We start from the raw sequence: 14,141 nt of genomic DNA, 5'->3' as shown, positions 1-14,141 counted from the left end.
TTCTTCGTTGCACAAAATTGTTTTAGAGATGAAATCATATTTCAGTCGTAAAATTTTGGAGGTGACAATTTTTTTTTTTTCAGTTTTATTGATTTATAAAAAAAACCGTTATATTGATTTTTTTTTCAAAAAATATACCTGTTTGGTATCACTATACAATATATTATATAAAATTTAATTCAAGTCTCTAGTGTTTTTGGTTTGTAAGATATTTATGGTTAACCAAACTTTTCACCTTTTTTTCAAACTGCTATGGTAAAAAAACCACCCACGCAATTTTCTTGAGAGCCCTTTCTGCATATTTCTGCCTTATTATCTGTTTAACAAAATTTATTTGAAGTCGATATCTCTTCTTGTTCTTGAGCTATGTAGGACGAAAAAAACGTCGCGAACGTACGGACGTACAAACGTACGTACACACGCACGCACAGACATCTTTCTAAAAATCTTTTATTTCGACTTTAGGGACCTTGAAACGTCGAGAAATGTCAAAATTTTCAATTTGACAAATTGGACCCATTACAATAACTTCCTATGGCAAGTTAATAAGACACATTTCGTTAAACAAGAATATCTCACGAGCTTATAATGGTTTCGACTTCAATTAAATTTATGTAAATTTCACATTTTGAGCTTAACAAAATTAATGCAACAATTTTTTTTAATAAAAAAAACTGAACAAAATATACTATACGAATAATGTAAAAAAGGGTATTTTTAAAAACTTGACAAATAGTTAATTTTCGAAATGAGCTCTAAAAATTAACACCAAAACCTATTTTCAAAACTAAAAAAATAAAACTAGGGCCTAGTGACATAGAGCTCTCAATCACTCCTGTGTGCAAGTAAAGTAGTCAGGAATGGGGGGACCTACAGTTTCAAGCCGAATCCGAACTGCTAGTCTGAGAGAGCACTTTTCTTGACTAGAATTACTCTTGGAGGATTTGTTAATTTCTCGCAAGAGGCAGTGCCCGTGACAAAAAAAAAACTTTTAGATTGGACAGGCAGGTATCGAACCAAAGACCTCTGGTATGGCAGTCCAACGCACTTTTTTTTAATTCATTTGTAATACTTCAATCTTAAACCTATCTTAAAGCTAGACAAAAATTCATAAAACTAGCCTAGCATTGAAGCCTAGGTATTGAACCATAACTTCCAACTAACGCACTAACCATCACGTAACAGGTACTACTATTTTTCAAAACTATAAAAGTATCAATTGTAAGGTTTGCTCAAAGCTTCATATAAGTCAACTTGAGTACGATTCTAAAATGATTTAAATTGCATCTAGAAGGGAAAGATTTTTACTTTGCCAAATCATCATACAATATATTGTTAAGAGATATTCTTAATTTTAACTAAGACTTTAAAACCTCGTTTTTAATTGTTTTTAACATTTTAAAAAGGATATATTTGAAGAAGCGGAAGTTATAGAAATATTTAAAGGCGAGATTCGAATTAACGACATCGTAATCCTTTAAAAAAGTATTGATTTGTTTTTGCTCCCAAAAAAGTGATTTTGTCGACCAGTGCAATATGGCAACTCGAATGTTTGTGAAGAAGGAATTATATCACCTCGAAAATAATCTTACTTAACGAAGAACTATGTTTTTGACATCTAGTCAAATTCAAAATTGAATTAACAGTTCTTCTTAGTGAAAATAAAAAAAAACTAATACGATTGGTAAACATTGAATTTTGTCTCGAATATTTTAAGAACACAGAAAGATATGGACATCAAACTTATTTAATTTAACATCTGGTAAAATTTCTCAAAACATCCATTTTATAGTGTTCTTTATTTAATTGATTGAACGTATTTAATGTTTTGACAGAAAAAAGCTTAAGTCTTTAATTATTTTCTTAAATTTTGGATTTTAAAATACAAAAAAAACTTTTGGATTTTAAAATACAAAAAAAAACTGGGATGCGACCCACACTGATAACTTCCCATCCCATCTGTCGATTTGTGTTGATTAAAAGTTTGTCTATATGTACTGGTATCAATTTTTACCAAACTTGCGTACTATATTTTGAAGATTTTACTTTTTATGAAAAAACGGACTGTTGGATTGTTATATAAAAATTACTGAATATCGAAAACAATATTTTCTGTGAAATAAAATAAGTTTGAAGCCAATATTTTTATTTTTTGAAAAGCTATTTGAGTCGAAAGTAAATTTTTACCAAGTTTTAGTATTGTTTTTTTTTAAAGAGTTTTATTTTTTGTAAAAAAACTGTCTATTCGATTTTTTGCAAAATACAATCTAATGTTGAAAACAATATTTCTTATAAAATAAAATTAGTTTGAAGCCAATATTTTAAATTTTTGAAAAGATATTTGAGTCGAAAATCATTTTTTACCAACTTTTGTTAATTTGTTTTTGGTTTTTATTTTTTTATAAAAAAAACTGTAAAATCGATTTTTTCAAAATTTTATCGAATGTTGACAACAATGTTTTTTGAAAGATAAAAGTAAATTAAAGCCAATATCTCAAAGTTTTGAAAAGATATTTGAGTCGAAAATCAATTTTTACCAACTTTTATTTGTTTTTTTTAGGTTTTTAATTTTTTGTAAAAAAAACTGTCAACTCGATTTTTCTCAATATTTTTCAGAATGTGGAAAATAATATTTCTTATAAGATAAAATAAGTTTGAAGCCTAAATTTCAAGTTTTTGAAAAGATATTTGAATCGATATTCAATGTTTACCAAGTTTGGATAATGTTTTTTTTAGATTTTTATTTTTTATAAAAAAAAACCGTCAATTCGATTTTTCTCAAAATTTTAGCAGATGCCAAAAACATTTTTTTTCGTTGCAAGAAATTGTTTTGGAGATGAAATCATATTTTAGTGGTAAAATTTTGGAGGTGACAAATTTGTTTTCTCAGTTTTTTGATTTATAAAAAAAAACCGTTTTGGATGTTTTTCAAAAAATATATTTCTTTGATATCACGTTACAATATATTATATAACATTTAATTCAAATCTCTACAATTTTTGGTTCGTAAGATATTTAGGGTTAACCAAAATTTTCACCTTTTTTTCAAACTGCTGTTGTAAAAAACTACCCACGCAATTTTCTTGAGAGCCCTTTCTGCATCTTTCTGCCTTATTATCTGTGTAACAAAATTTATTTGTTATAATTTTTTTTACATGATTTGTTTCTTTTCTTTTGAATGTTAAAACCGACAGCACTGTTCAAAACAATTCACAACATAATAAAAACTATCTGATGAATCATCTGCGTACGAATAACCGAATCTTTAAAATTAATTTCCATAAAATTATCTCCATCTACAGATTATATCAAAAGTTTACATTCGGTCAAAGTCAATGTCGAGCTGATGATGTTATGAAGTATTTTTCCTCTCAGACATAGCTAATGAATATTTTACATAAATTTGTGTAGATCGTCGTCGTCACAGTATTTTTTTAATTAAATTTAAAAAAAAGAAAACAAACTATAGGTGGCGCCTCTGAAATTCAATTGAGTTGTAAATATTTTAGCATATAGAAAAAACACCAAACAGTTTGTTTAAAGTCGTTATGACAAAGTAGTTCCATACCATATTTTGTATTTCCTGAAATAATTGAAAAGCTACAAGAGTCAAGATCAAGGAATTCAGTAATTGTCACCCGCTTATAAAATTGTTATTATGTAGATACGAGAAAATTATCTTATAGTTTGAGGGCATTGTATTGTTTATGTTTAAGATTTTACTATTTGGACTTTTAGTCCAATCGAAAAGGTATTATGTGTGATATTTAGATTTCCGGATTGATTTAAAAGATACAAATGTTGTTTTTCAAGTTGATTTTAATGTCAATAATCTGGTAATAATTTCAATTTAATCCACATAACCACATAATTGAATTATGTTCATTTCATTTAATTATCACTTTCAACCATATTCAATTTTTATATTAATATTTTAAGGTATAAAATGTTCGGATGTGTTGTTTTTCATCTGCATTGTTGTGAAACTTAAGTGTTTCTTTCCATTAAGAAAATATGAATGGAATCTTTTAACTTAATTTTACTCTGGGGATTTCCGTTTGCTGATAAAAGTTTTTAGCAAGAAGATCCAGAATGCAGAACAAGGCAAGGGTATGAAGGATATCTACTTTTGATTAAAATTGTATTCTTTCTTATGTGATTTTAAGAACTCAGATAGAAGCATCGTGATCTGGGGTGATAGTGGAAACTTCGTGCCATTCGAATATAGTGCGTGCGTCATAATGTTTTACGTATTTCTTTAGGGAAAAAAACGTTCACTGTGTCATATTACAATACTATAAAATTCCACTGAGATAAGGAGATTTAAATTAAAATAAAATGACGACTGGGCTGCAAGAACTTGCTCCTGCACCGAAAGATTGCATTTAAAAATGGAAACTAAATTTTAAGATTTTAAAATACGCAATATAAACTTAGCTTAAAAAATTTAATTGTCATTTAGTTAAATTTTTTTTTTTTAATAAGCGCACACTCAAGTAGATATTACTACCCTTATTATGTAAGGACACAGTTTGATCACTAGCAAAAGGAGAGGGGTTGAAACGAGGTGCCGGTGCATATTGGTTTTGAATTCCTGAATATTGCAATGGCGTGGAAAGACCGAGAGTGGTAAGGCTTTCCACATTCACCTTGTACGACTAAATAACGAATCTCTGTACCTGACAGTATGACCGAAGTAGGGTCCGAAAAGTTGAGCATTCCTAGAAGCGTAATTATTACGGTTAAACTGTTTAAGGAGAGGAATGCAGCTTCAATGAACTTGCGACATATAGGAACTATATGGCAAGTATTGTACTTATACAAAATTTTAAACTAGAGATTTTAATCAAACTTGACAAAACTATGGTAGATAAGTCTAAAAAAGTGGGTCCCCCAATTCCATCCCGTCTGTCTGTCGCAAACTCTTGGGTTGATTGATTTTAGCTGATTCGCTTTTGGTATTTTTTCATTTTTTTAGGCTGAAAATAACAGTAGTTCCCATAGAAATATTTTGGCCAAAAATCGAAAATTCGAATTTTCTTAAAAATTAACCAATAGATTTTTATTAAATTTTGTCTTAACTTTGGTTCTTTCAATGAAACCAAATATTTTTGTATTGCTCAAGAATATAGTACCGCTATTTTGTATGTAAGGTTTCTCAAAAACTAATAAACCCATTTTTTTTCTGCACAAGCTTTTATACTGTCTCGATAATTGTTGGTGATCAAAAATGTAAACATTTTTTAAAAAATATTAAAAACTAAATTTGGTATCTCAAAAACAGGTCAAATAAACAACTATTACAGTTAAAAAGAGCTTATAAAACCTATGTATAACATTTGAATTTCGTTTCGTAGTGTTCACAGTGAATTAAAATAATATTTATGGAAACTTTTGAGAATTGAACATTTTTCTATTGAATTTGCCCAAAAAAATTATAAATTAAAAATTACCTTTTTGAAAAAATTCTTACGTTAGATATATTTGGTAGACGCCTTGATTAATAAGTCTTTAACGCTTTTAAAAACTCAATGAACAGCGAACAAATTTAATGAACAATTTTTAACTGCGAGATACTTTTTTCTGTATTCATGTCAGCAGTCATTTGAAAGGTTGTTAAAATAAAAACAAATATATTTTAGATACCACACAAAATTCCTAGTCTTTTAAACCTCTTTTTAATAAAATGCTTTTTAGAACCATAGCAACGTCGAATATTTTCATTTTTAGAAAACTTTACTGTTCAAAAACTGATATAAGATAACTGTTTTAATAAATTTGATTTTTGGTACTTACTTAAATGCAAACGAAAATGAAAATGGCGTCATTTTCCTTTCCATACATAATCCAAATTTAATTTTTTAAATCAACCGTAGCGTTCAGTTCTTAAAGTTTTAATCCAGTCCAAAGTTTGGAAATTGATCCCATTAAGTGTGAAAAACAATATCATGCAAATGGAACCTTTGGAAAATTTACAGCTTGCGATTCTTTTGAGTTAATAAAGCACGTTTCCACACATTTTGGGTGGTATCTTGGAGAAATGTTGGTTTTTAGTGTGTCTAGAGATCGGACATCAATAGCGTGAACATGGTCTTTTGAAGCCTAACAGAAATAAAGCGATAGACCATAAATAGTAGTATTGTATGGCTTGTTTCCACGTTTTGCTGGAACCACATATCATGCCATTGATGATTTTAAATCGTCTGCCTAAAATGAGGCGTTCGACAATAAGTTTGAGTGTTCCGAAAAAAAGATGTTTTCACCATCAACAAATTTAATGATTGAGTAGTCGCAGTCGATTATGACGACTTTCAGCAACGCGTATAATACTCAAAAGTAGCAACTTTGGAATCACAACTTTTGTTAAGTGATCAACTATTGTAAATGGCAGAAATTTAACTAAAACATCACACTTCAAATGACAGCCGGGTTTTGCCAAATGTCAAATTCCAGCGCTTCCAACTGGAAAACACAGAATGAATGACGCTTTTTGCAGTTTTTATTTGTATTTATTATTTTTTTACTTAAATGTGTTAAATTCAAATGTTCTCAATTTATTTTCATCAAATCTTTAAAATAATTATTATAAGTTTTGCATTCGTTAATAATTCGGAAGTTGAGAATTCAAGAGAAAATTGAGATTAAACATGACATAACGATGGTAGAGAAGTCAAAAAAGTGGGGGAATTTTTTCAAAAACAAACGGATTTTTTTTTATTTTTTAACACTTTTTTTTTTTATTTTTTTCAATATAAAAAAAATATTTTTGTATTTGTAGGGTATTCCCATATGAACGTTATTTTGTTTTTAGATTTTATCAAGATCTAATCTTTCTACAAAAATTCTTTTTTTTTCATAATATTTGGTAATTAAAACAAATTATTTCTCTTATTTCTGATAAAAAAGAGGCTGGGATGCGACCCACACTGATAACTTCCCATCCCGTCTTTTTGTCTTGCTTAAAAGTTTTTCTATATGTAATCGTATCAATTTCTTCCAAATTTTGAAGATATTATTTTTTTATGAAAAAATGGACTGTTGGATTTTTATATACAAATTACTGAATATCGAAAACAATATTTTTGTGAAATAAAATAAGTTTGAAGCCAATATTTTTGATTTTCGAAAAGCTATTTGAGTCGAAAGTAAATTTTAACCAAGGTTTAGTATTGTCTTTTTTAGAGTTTTATTTTTGTAAAAAACTGTAAAAACAATATTTCTTATTAATAAAATTGAGTTTGAAGCCAATATTTCAAATTTTTGAAAAGATATTTGAGTCAAAAATCAATTTTTACCAACTTTTGTTAATTTTTTATAAGTTTTTAATTTTTTGTACAGAAACTTTCTATTCGATTTTTTTCAAAATTTTACTGAATGTTAACAACAATATTTTTCGAAAGATAAAAGTAGTTTAAGGCCAATATCTACAATTTTTGAAAAGATATTTGAGTCGAAAATCAATTTTTACCAACATTTATACATTTTTTTTTAGGTTTTTATTTTTTGTTAAAAAAAATTTCAATTCGATTTTTCTCAAAATTTGTCGTAATGTTGAAAACAATATTTCTTATAAGTAAAAATTAGTTAGAAGCTATTATCTCAAATTTTTGAAAAGATATTTGAGTCGAGAATCAATTTTTACCAATTTTGTTAATTTTTTTCGGTTTTAATTTTTTTGTAAGAAAACTGTCAATTCGATTTTTTTCAAAATTTTACTGAATATTGACAACAATATTTTTGAAAGATAAAAGTAAATTAAAGCCAATATCTTAAAGTTTTGAAAAGATATTTGTGTCGAAAATCAATTATTAACAACTTTTATTAATTTTTTTTGAGGTTTTTATTTTTTGTAAGAAAACTGTCTATTCGATTTTTCTCAACATTTTTCAGAATGTTGAAATCAATATTTCTTATAAGATGAAATAAGTTTGAAGCCTAAATTTCAAGTTTTTGAAAAGATATTTGAATCGATATTCAATTTTTACCAACTTTGAGTAATGATTTTTTTAGATTTTTAGTTTTTATAAAAAAAACATTATTTTTCGTTGCACAAAATTGTTTTGGATATGAAATCATATTTAAGTCATAAAATTTTGGAGGTGACAGTTTTTTTTTCAGTTTTTTTGGTTTAAAAAAAAACCGTTGAATTGTTTTTTTTTTGTAAATATACTTCTTTGATATAACGTTACAATATATTATATAAAATTTATTTCAAGTCTCTAGCGTTTTTGGTTCGTAAGATATTTAGGGTTAACCAAAATTTTCACCTTTTTTTCTAACTGCTATGGTAAAAAAACCACAAACGCAATTTTCTTAAGAGCCCTTTCTGCATTTTTTTGTCTTATTATCTGTATAACAAAATTTATTTGAAGTCGATTACTCTTCTGGTTCTTGAGCTATGGAAGACGAAAAAAACGTCGCGAACGTACGGACATCTGTCTAAAAATCTTTTATTTCGACTCTAGGGACCTTGAAACATCGAGAAATGTCAAAATTTTCAAATTGACAAATCGGTCCCATTACAATAACTTCCTATGGGAAGTTAAAAATATTATGTTTTTTTTCGAAATTCGATATCTTGAAAATGGGTCATTTTTGTATGAACTTAAATGTGAAACGTATATTCATAAGCTCTTAATAACTCTTAATAAAAATTGTATATAAACAGAATTTATTATTTATTATTTAACGATTTTCCAATACAAATTTCGAAAAGATAATTTTTTTTTGAAAAATCAAAAGGCACTTAAGTTTTTAAAAACAGAGTTCTTTGCAGGTAAATTTTTAAATCTTTAAATATAGGAAATATATTTAGCTTATTTTTTTGATACATGAAAAGTTCGTACGACCCAGTCGTGCTTTTTATTTGTATAGCATTACAATTTTTCTTTTAGAACTTTTTTTTTCAAAAAAACTTTTACTTTTTATTTACTTGTTATTAATTTTTGTATGTAAATAGAGTGAATGTCTTTAAACTCATCATCTGTTATAAACTTAACAATCCTACATTTTTAAAAATGTTTTTTTCATAATTCAATTAAATACAATTAGACACCAATAATTTCCAGCACAATGATTTATTAAATTTAAAAACATATCATCTATCAAATTAGTATATTTAGTATAATTTAATGTTTGTCTATGTAATAAGTTGTTTTAATTTTAAAATTTTTGATATTCAAAAACAGTATTACAAAAAATTCTTTTTATCTAAATAAAATATTTGCCAAACAAAGACCTTTTTCAATGAACTAGGGTGTACGATTTTCATTTTCCTGTGACCCAAACGTCACCCTTCTTTAATTGTCATAAGTAGCAAGGAACTACATAGATGTCAGCCTAGGTGTTAATTAAGGTATTTTATTTGGTCAAAATTGTGTTACCAGGAAATATTTTCACAGGAAAAAAATGTAACGTAATTTTCCAGAAATACAAATAAATTTATTTCCTTTTAGATATAAAAGTTGTTTTGGAATTTATTTTATTAAAAATCTTTTAAACACATTAAATAATTTATAACTTAATTAACAATCTCACCAAAAACAAATCTAACCGGAACGTTACCAGTAGGTATAGACCGCCTTATCAATCACTAAACTGTATATATTTAAACAAATCAATATGTCCAATTTAGGAATTCCCTAGTGTAACAAATAAATTAAATAAAAAACACCCTACTTCATTAAAAACACTTAACTAACAAAATATCAATAAAATAATCTACACCACCTTTTTTATAGGTATCTATATATAATATAAATATACAATTAATTAGCATAAAAATCATTATGTATGCTTAAAACATGACCAATTAGAATATTTCAAAATCATTCTAGAATACAAATTATGCATATCTCAAATAAATACAAAAATTAAATGCCACCGGTTTTGTTGTTTCTCTATATAAAAAATCAAAACAAAACAAAAAAAATTAATAATTAAAGCTTCTACATCACCTCAACTCAGAACATTTTGGTCAAAAAAAAATCTACATTCTCGCAGCTCTTAAAAAACTTAACTTCCGCACCTATAACTTTTTTTATCAGCCGTCCGCATATTGGGGGTATACCGTACCTATATTCGCCCCCTAGGCACACAAACTTAAAATTTAGTATTCATCAGAACAATTGCGGAAATTTATAGAAAACATAAATAGTTGGGGGAGGCAGGGGGTACAATGTACATATAGTACTTTTCTTTCTTTGTCGACGCTTTAAACTTGCCGAGTGGACTTTGGGGCTGATTTTCTCAACTAAGGTTTTGAACATGATGACCGGCTATGGATGGCACACGTTCATTCAAATTTTTCGCATTAATTTCCGAATGAATTCGTATATTTTGTATATTTTACCGCCAACCAACCGCAGCGCAAAAACAAGACGCACATAATTTCCATCACTGACTGACCTTAGTCAATGTCTGGCGCAAGACGATATACGGCTATGAGTGTGATACTTTGTTTTGGTGGTTTTGTTGTTGGTGTTCGTCTATATTTCGATGGCAAGCTTATGCTAAGATACTTTACTTAAAGCCCGGCACAGCTAGACGAGGGCTTGAATTGAGTCGAGTCTGTCGGCGGTCGCGTTTAGTTTACTCATCGGTTGGTCAGAGAAGTTTCGATAACACAACGCTATACGATTATATCGATATATTCTACTCCTATCGGTCCGTCGTCGTTGGCCTATTGTTTATTTCTTTTGTTGGCTTATCTATCATTTAAGTCAGATCGAACGGATATTGTAACTTGCTGCCAATTGTTAGATATTTTATTTTTTTATTTATTCCCAACAAATGTATGTTTTCTATGCGGGTTGATGATTTCTTACCGGTTGCAGTTCTGAGTTTTGAAAAGAATTATTAAATAAAATAGCTTCCTCCAGCCTTGAATAGTTCAAGTTGAATTATCTATACACTATTTGTTTTGTTTATACGCAATATAGTAATAATTATATTGTATTTTGTATAAAAGAAAATATGAAATAGTGATTTTTAGTGATTTCTGCACCTTTCGCATGTATGGTAATTATAACTTTGTGCATATCCGATGAGACGGTAGTGTGGTCCGGCTACGGCGCGAATATTCAAAGAAATTAACGGTTACCCAGTTCTAAATAAACAAAATAATAATAATTATAAAAATATATACAAACAAAATTGATCAAGAACAAAGTTCATGGTGATAAGTGATTGAAAATTGCATTTTAAAGATTCTATTTCAAGAAGAACAAATAAAATTACATAATTACTTTAAATTGTATTCGTGGAAGTCCATAATCATCATCAGCATCATTAATTGCAATGACACTTCCTTCAACATCGACTTTATGTCGAATTTTTACATTTTTCTTTGGTGAGAATATCAATTATTTATTTTGTGCTTGAAATACTTTGTTAATAAATTATAATTGCATTTTATTTAAGTCAAGTAAAAAAATAATACAAATAATAATTTAAAAATTAATACAAACATTAAAAAAAAATATATTAACAATTTTTGAATAATTTAATAATGTTATTGGTCTTAAAATAACCAGTTTAATGTTACTAATATTATTTATTATAAATATATTGTATTTTTTAAAGTCAATGTGGGCCATGAATTTTAGGGCAGTAAAATATAAAATTGGAACATTATTTAGTACTTCAATTGTTTAAGAAACAATATTTATATTCTCAAGAAGTAATAAAATAAGAATGAACTCAAAATAAATAAAGTACAGAACTGGAACAAACAAATTTGCTCTTGGGGTTCAAGGTTTTGAAGTTGCATTAAAGATGTTTGTATGTTAGTATATATTTGTTTATTTATAAATAAATAACAATAATTAAAAAATTTACACAACTGAAAAACTTCTTTATCGAATTTAATGATTCAATATTAGTTGAGATCATCATTTCATCATTAAAAAAAAATAGGTTGGGATACGACCCACACTGATAACTTCCTATCTGTCGATTTGTCTTACTAATAGGGATTTTAGGTTTTCAAGTGTTGTTAAAAAAGTTGGTAGATGTATTATTCTTTAAAATTTTAAATTACCAACAATGTCGAAAACCTATTTTTGTTAAGGAGATTATTAGTCGAAAACCAATTAAATAGCATTTCTTAAAAGTTTGTATTACTTATATAAACAAATACAAATAAGATTAATGAAATGAATTTGAAGTTAATACCTTCTATTGTTTTCAACCAAAATTACGTACGCTTTTTTTTGTAGATTTAATTTTTAATGAAAAAAACTGACTGATGGATTTTTATGCATTCGGAATGTATTGAATGTCGAAACAATATTTTATGTGAGTTAAAATGAGTTTAAAGCCAATATTTTTAATTGTTGAAAAGATATTTGAGTCGAAAGCAAATTTTTACTAAATTTTAGTATTGGTTTGTTTAGGTCTTTATTTTTAGTTAGCAAAACTGTCGATTCGGTTTTTCTGAATATTGAAAACAATAGTGGCTGTCCATGATAGAAACGGACACACCAAGGCCAGTTTAATGGCCAATTGTGAATCTTGAGGCTCAATGGAACCAGTTTGAATCCCATACGAATCGTGAGAGGATGATTTTGCTGATATGATTTAGATAGTTTAGATTATTAAAGAAGAATTCTCTTAGGTAATTCTTGCGTTTTTAAGCTAGAGCAGAGCATGTACAGAGAAGGTGAAGAACTGTTCCTCCTCTTCCTCTTCTGCAGAAGTCATTTGAGAATACGCCTAGGCACGTGGCGGGCTTTCCATTTAGACAGTGTTCGATAATGATACCTATTATCGAGGTTATGTGCGATCAGCTTAGAAGCAGCAAGCACCTTGAACGCTTTAAATCTAGTGTTGGCCAGATGTTTTTTGGGACCTGACTCGTGGTGATATTGTTCCAACTGGTGTTTGCCTTCTTCATAGCGTCTTGCATTAGCAACTGTTTACAAATAGCGATTGGTATGCCAGTATGAGCCAAACGTGGTACGATGGGCTGCACTGTACCGTTCCTGGGGTGTTCATATGCCTTACAGTTACCTGGAATTCCTCTATGGCGGCATCTCCATTAGTGATGATCGACAGTTATGGACTCTTATAGAGTTTGTAGAGACAGAGTCCAGAGATTTTATAGCGGCCTGACTATCTGAGAAAATACGGATATCAGATGTTGATATCACGTTTTCTTTAAGCCAGGACAAGACTTCATTTATCGCCAATAGTTCCGCCTGGTACACGCTACAATGATTGGGAAGGCGGAATAAGATACTTAATTTGAGTCGTTCAGAGTATACACACCTCCACAAACCTCTTCTTTTGTTTTTGAACCATCTGTATAAAAATGGATTGACTCGTCGATTTTCGTAAAATATTCGAGGTGCTAAATATTTTTTTTCAGATTTTTGATTTATAAAAAAACCATTTTTTGGATTTTTTGTCCAAAAATATACTTGGTTGGTATCACGTTAAAATATTTATTTTGAAATTTAAGTAAAGTCTCAAGCATTATTGGTTCGAGAAATATTTTGGGTTAACTAAATTTTTTTTTTTAATTGCTATGGTTTTACAAACTATTTTTGGAAAATCTTTTATTTCGACTCTAGGGATGTTAAAACCTCGAGAGATGTCAAAATTTTCAATTTGACAAATCGGACCGATTAAACTAACTTCCTATGGGAAGTTAATAATCAAGGTTTAAAATTCTCACATTTTTGACAAGGGACAATAGTATGAAAGGAGGATATTCAAGTCTTGAATAATATTTAAATACCTGACTTAGGTATATAGAAAATACTTAATTCGAAATGTTAACCAAAACAAAGAGAAAAATGATAGTAACTGTCAAAACGATTGGTCTTATCTTATTCATTATGTTTCATTAGGTCAGTAAATTAGAAATTCTTTAAAAAATAAAAGTTTACCGGGAACTGCAATATGACTTTGTGACTTATTAAAACTTTTTGCACTTCCTTAAGTGATATTAAAATGAACTCCAACATGTTTTGGAAATAAGGTTATAGTAAACGTAAATTTGACGAATATCAAGCTAGTATAACCTTTTTAAAATTTTCAATCCCTTGTCTTTGACAACATTTTTCTAAAATGTTCTTTTGTTATAAATATGTAAAAATCAGCGTGAGTTTGTGAAAAAAAATGTTCAACTAAAAATT

At 28.2% G+C, this 14,141-nt stretch overlaps 2 protein-coding genes across 3 annotated transcripts in view; one reads left to right on the top strand and one right to left on the bottom strand.

Annotated features, from left to right (window-relative positions):
- LOC129938739 (nuclear transcription factor Y subunit gamma) overlaps positions 1 to 14,141 on the bottom strand; it is a 125,615-nt gene that overhangs the window by 13,969 nt on the left and 97,505 nt on the right. The window lies entirely within an intron of this gene.
- LOC129938740 (inactive pancreatic lipase-related protein 1) overlaps positions 10,545 to 14,141 on the top strand; it is a 35,631-nt gene continuing 32,034 nt past the window's right edge. The window contains exon 1 of the mRNA XM_056046468.1: positions 10,545 to 11,350. Within this exon, the coding sequence (XP_055902443.1) occupies positions 11,299 to 11,350 (52 nt within the window). The 5' untranslated portion in view covers positions 10,545 to 11,298. The remainder of the gene's footprint in view (positions 11,351 to 14,141) is intronic.

The sequence above is a fragment of the Eupeodes corollae genome, chromosome 1, assembly GCF_945859685.1.
Source record: "Eupeodes corollae chromosome 1, idEupCoro1.1, whole genome shotgun sequence".
NCBI classification, from domain to species: Eukaryota; Metazoa; Arthropoda; class Insecta; order Diptera; family Syrphidae; genus Eupeodes; species Eupeodes corollae.
The sequence above is the reverse complement of the archived record's forward strand: the minus strand, read 5'-3'. Positions and strand labels throughout refer to the sequence as shown.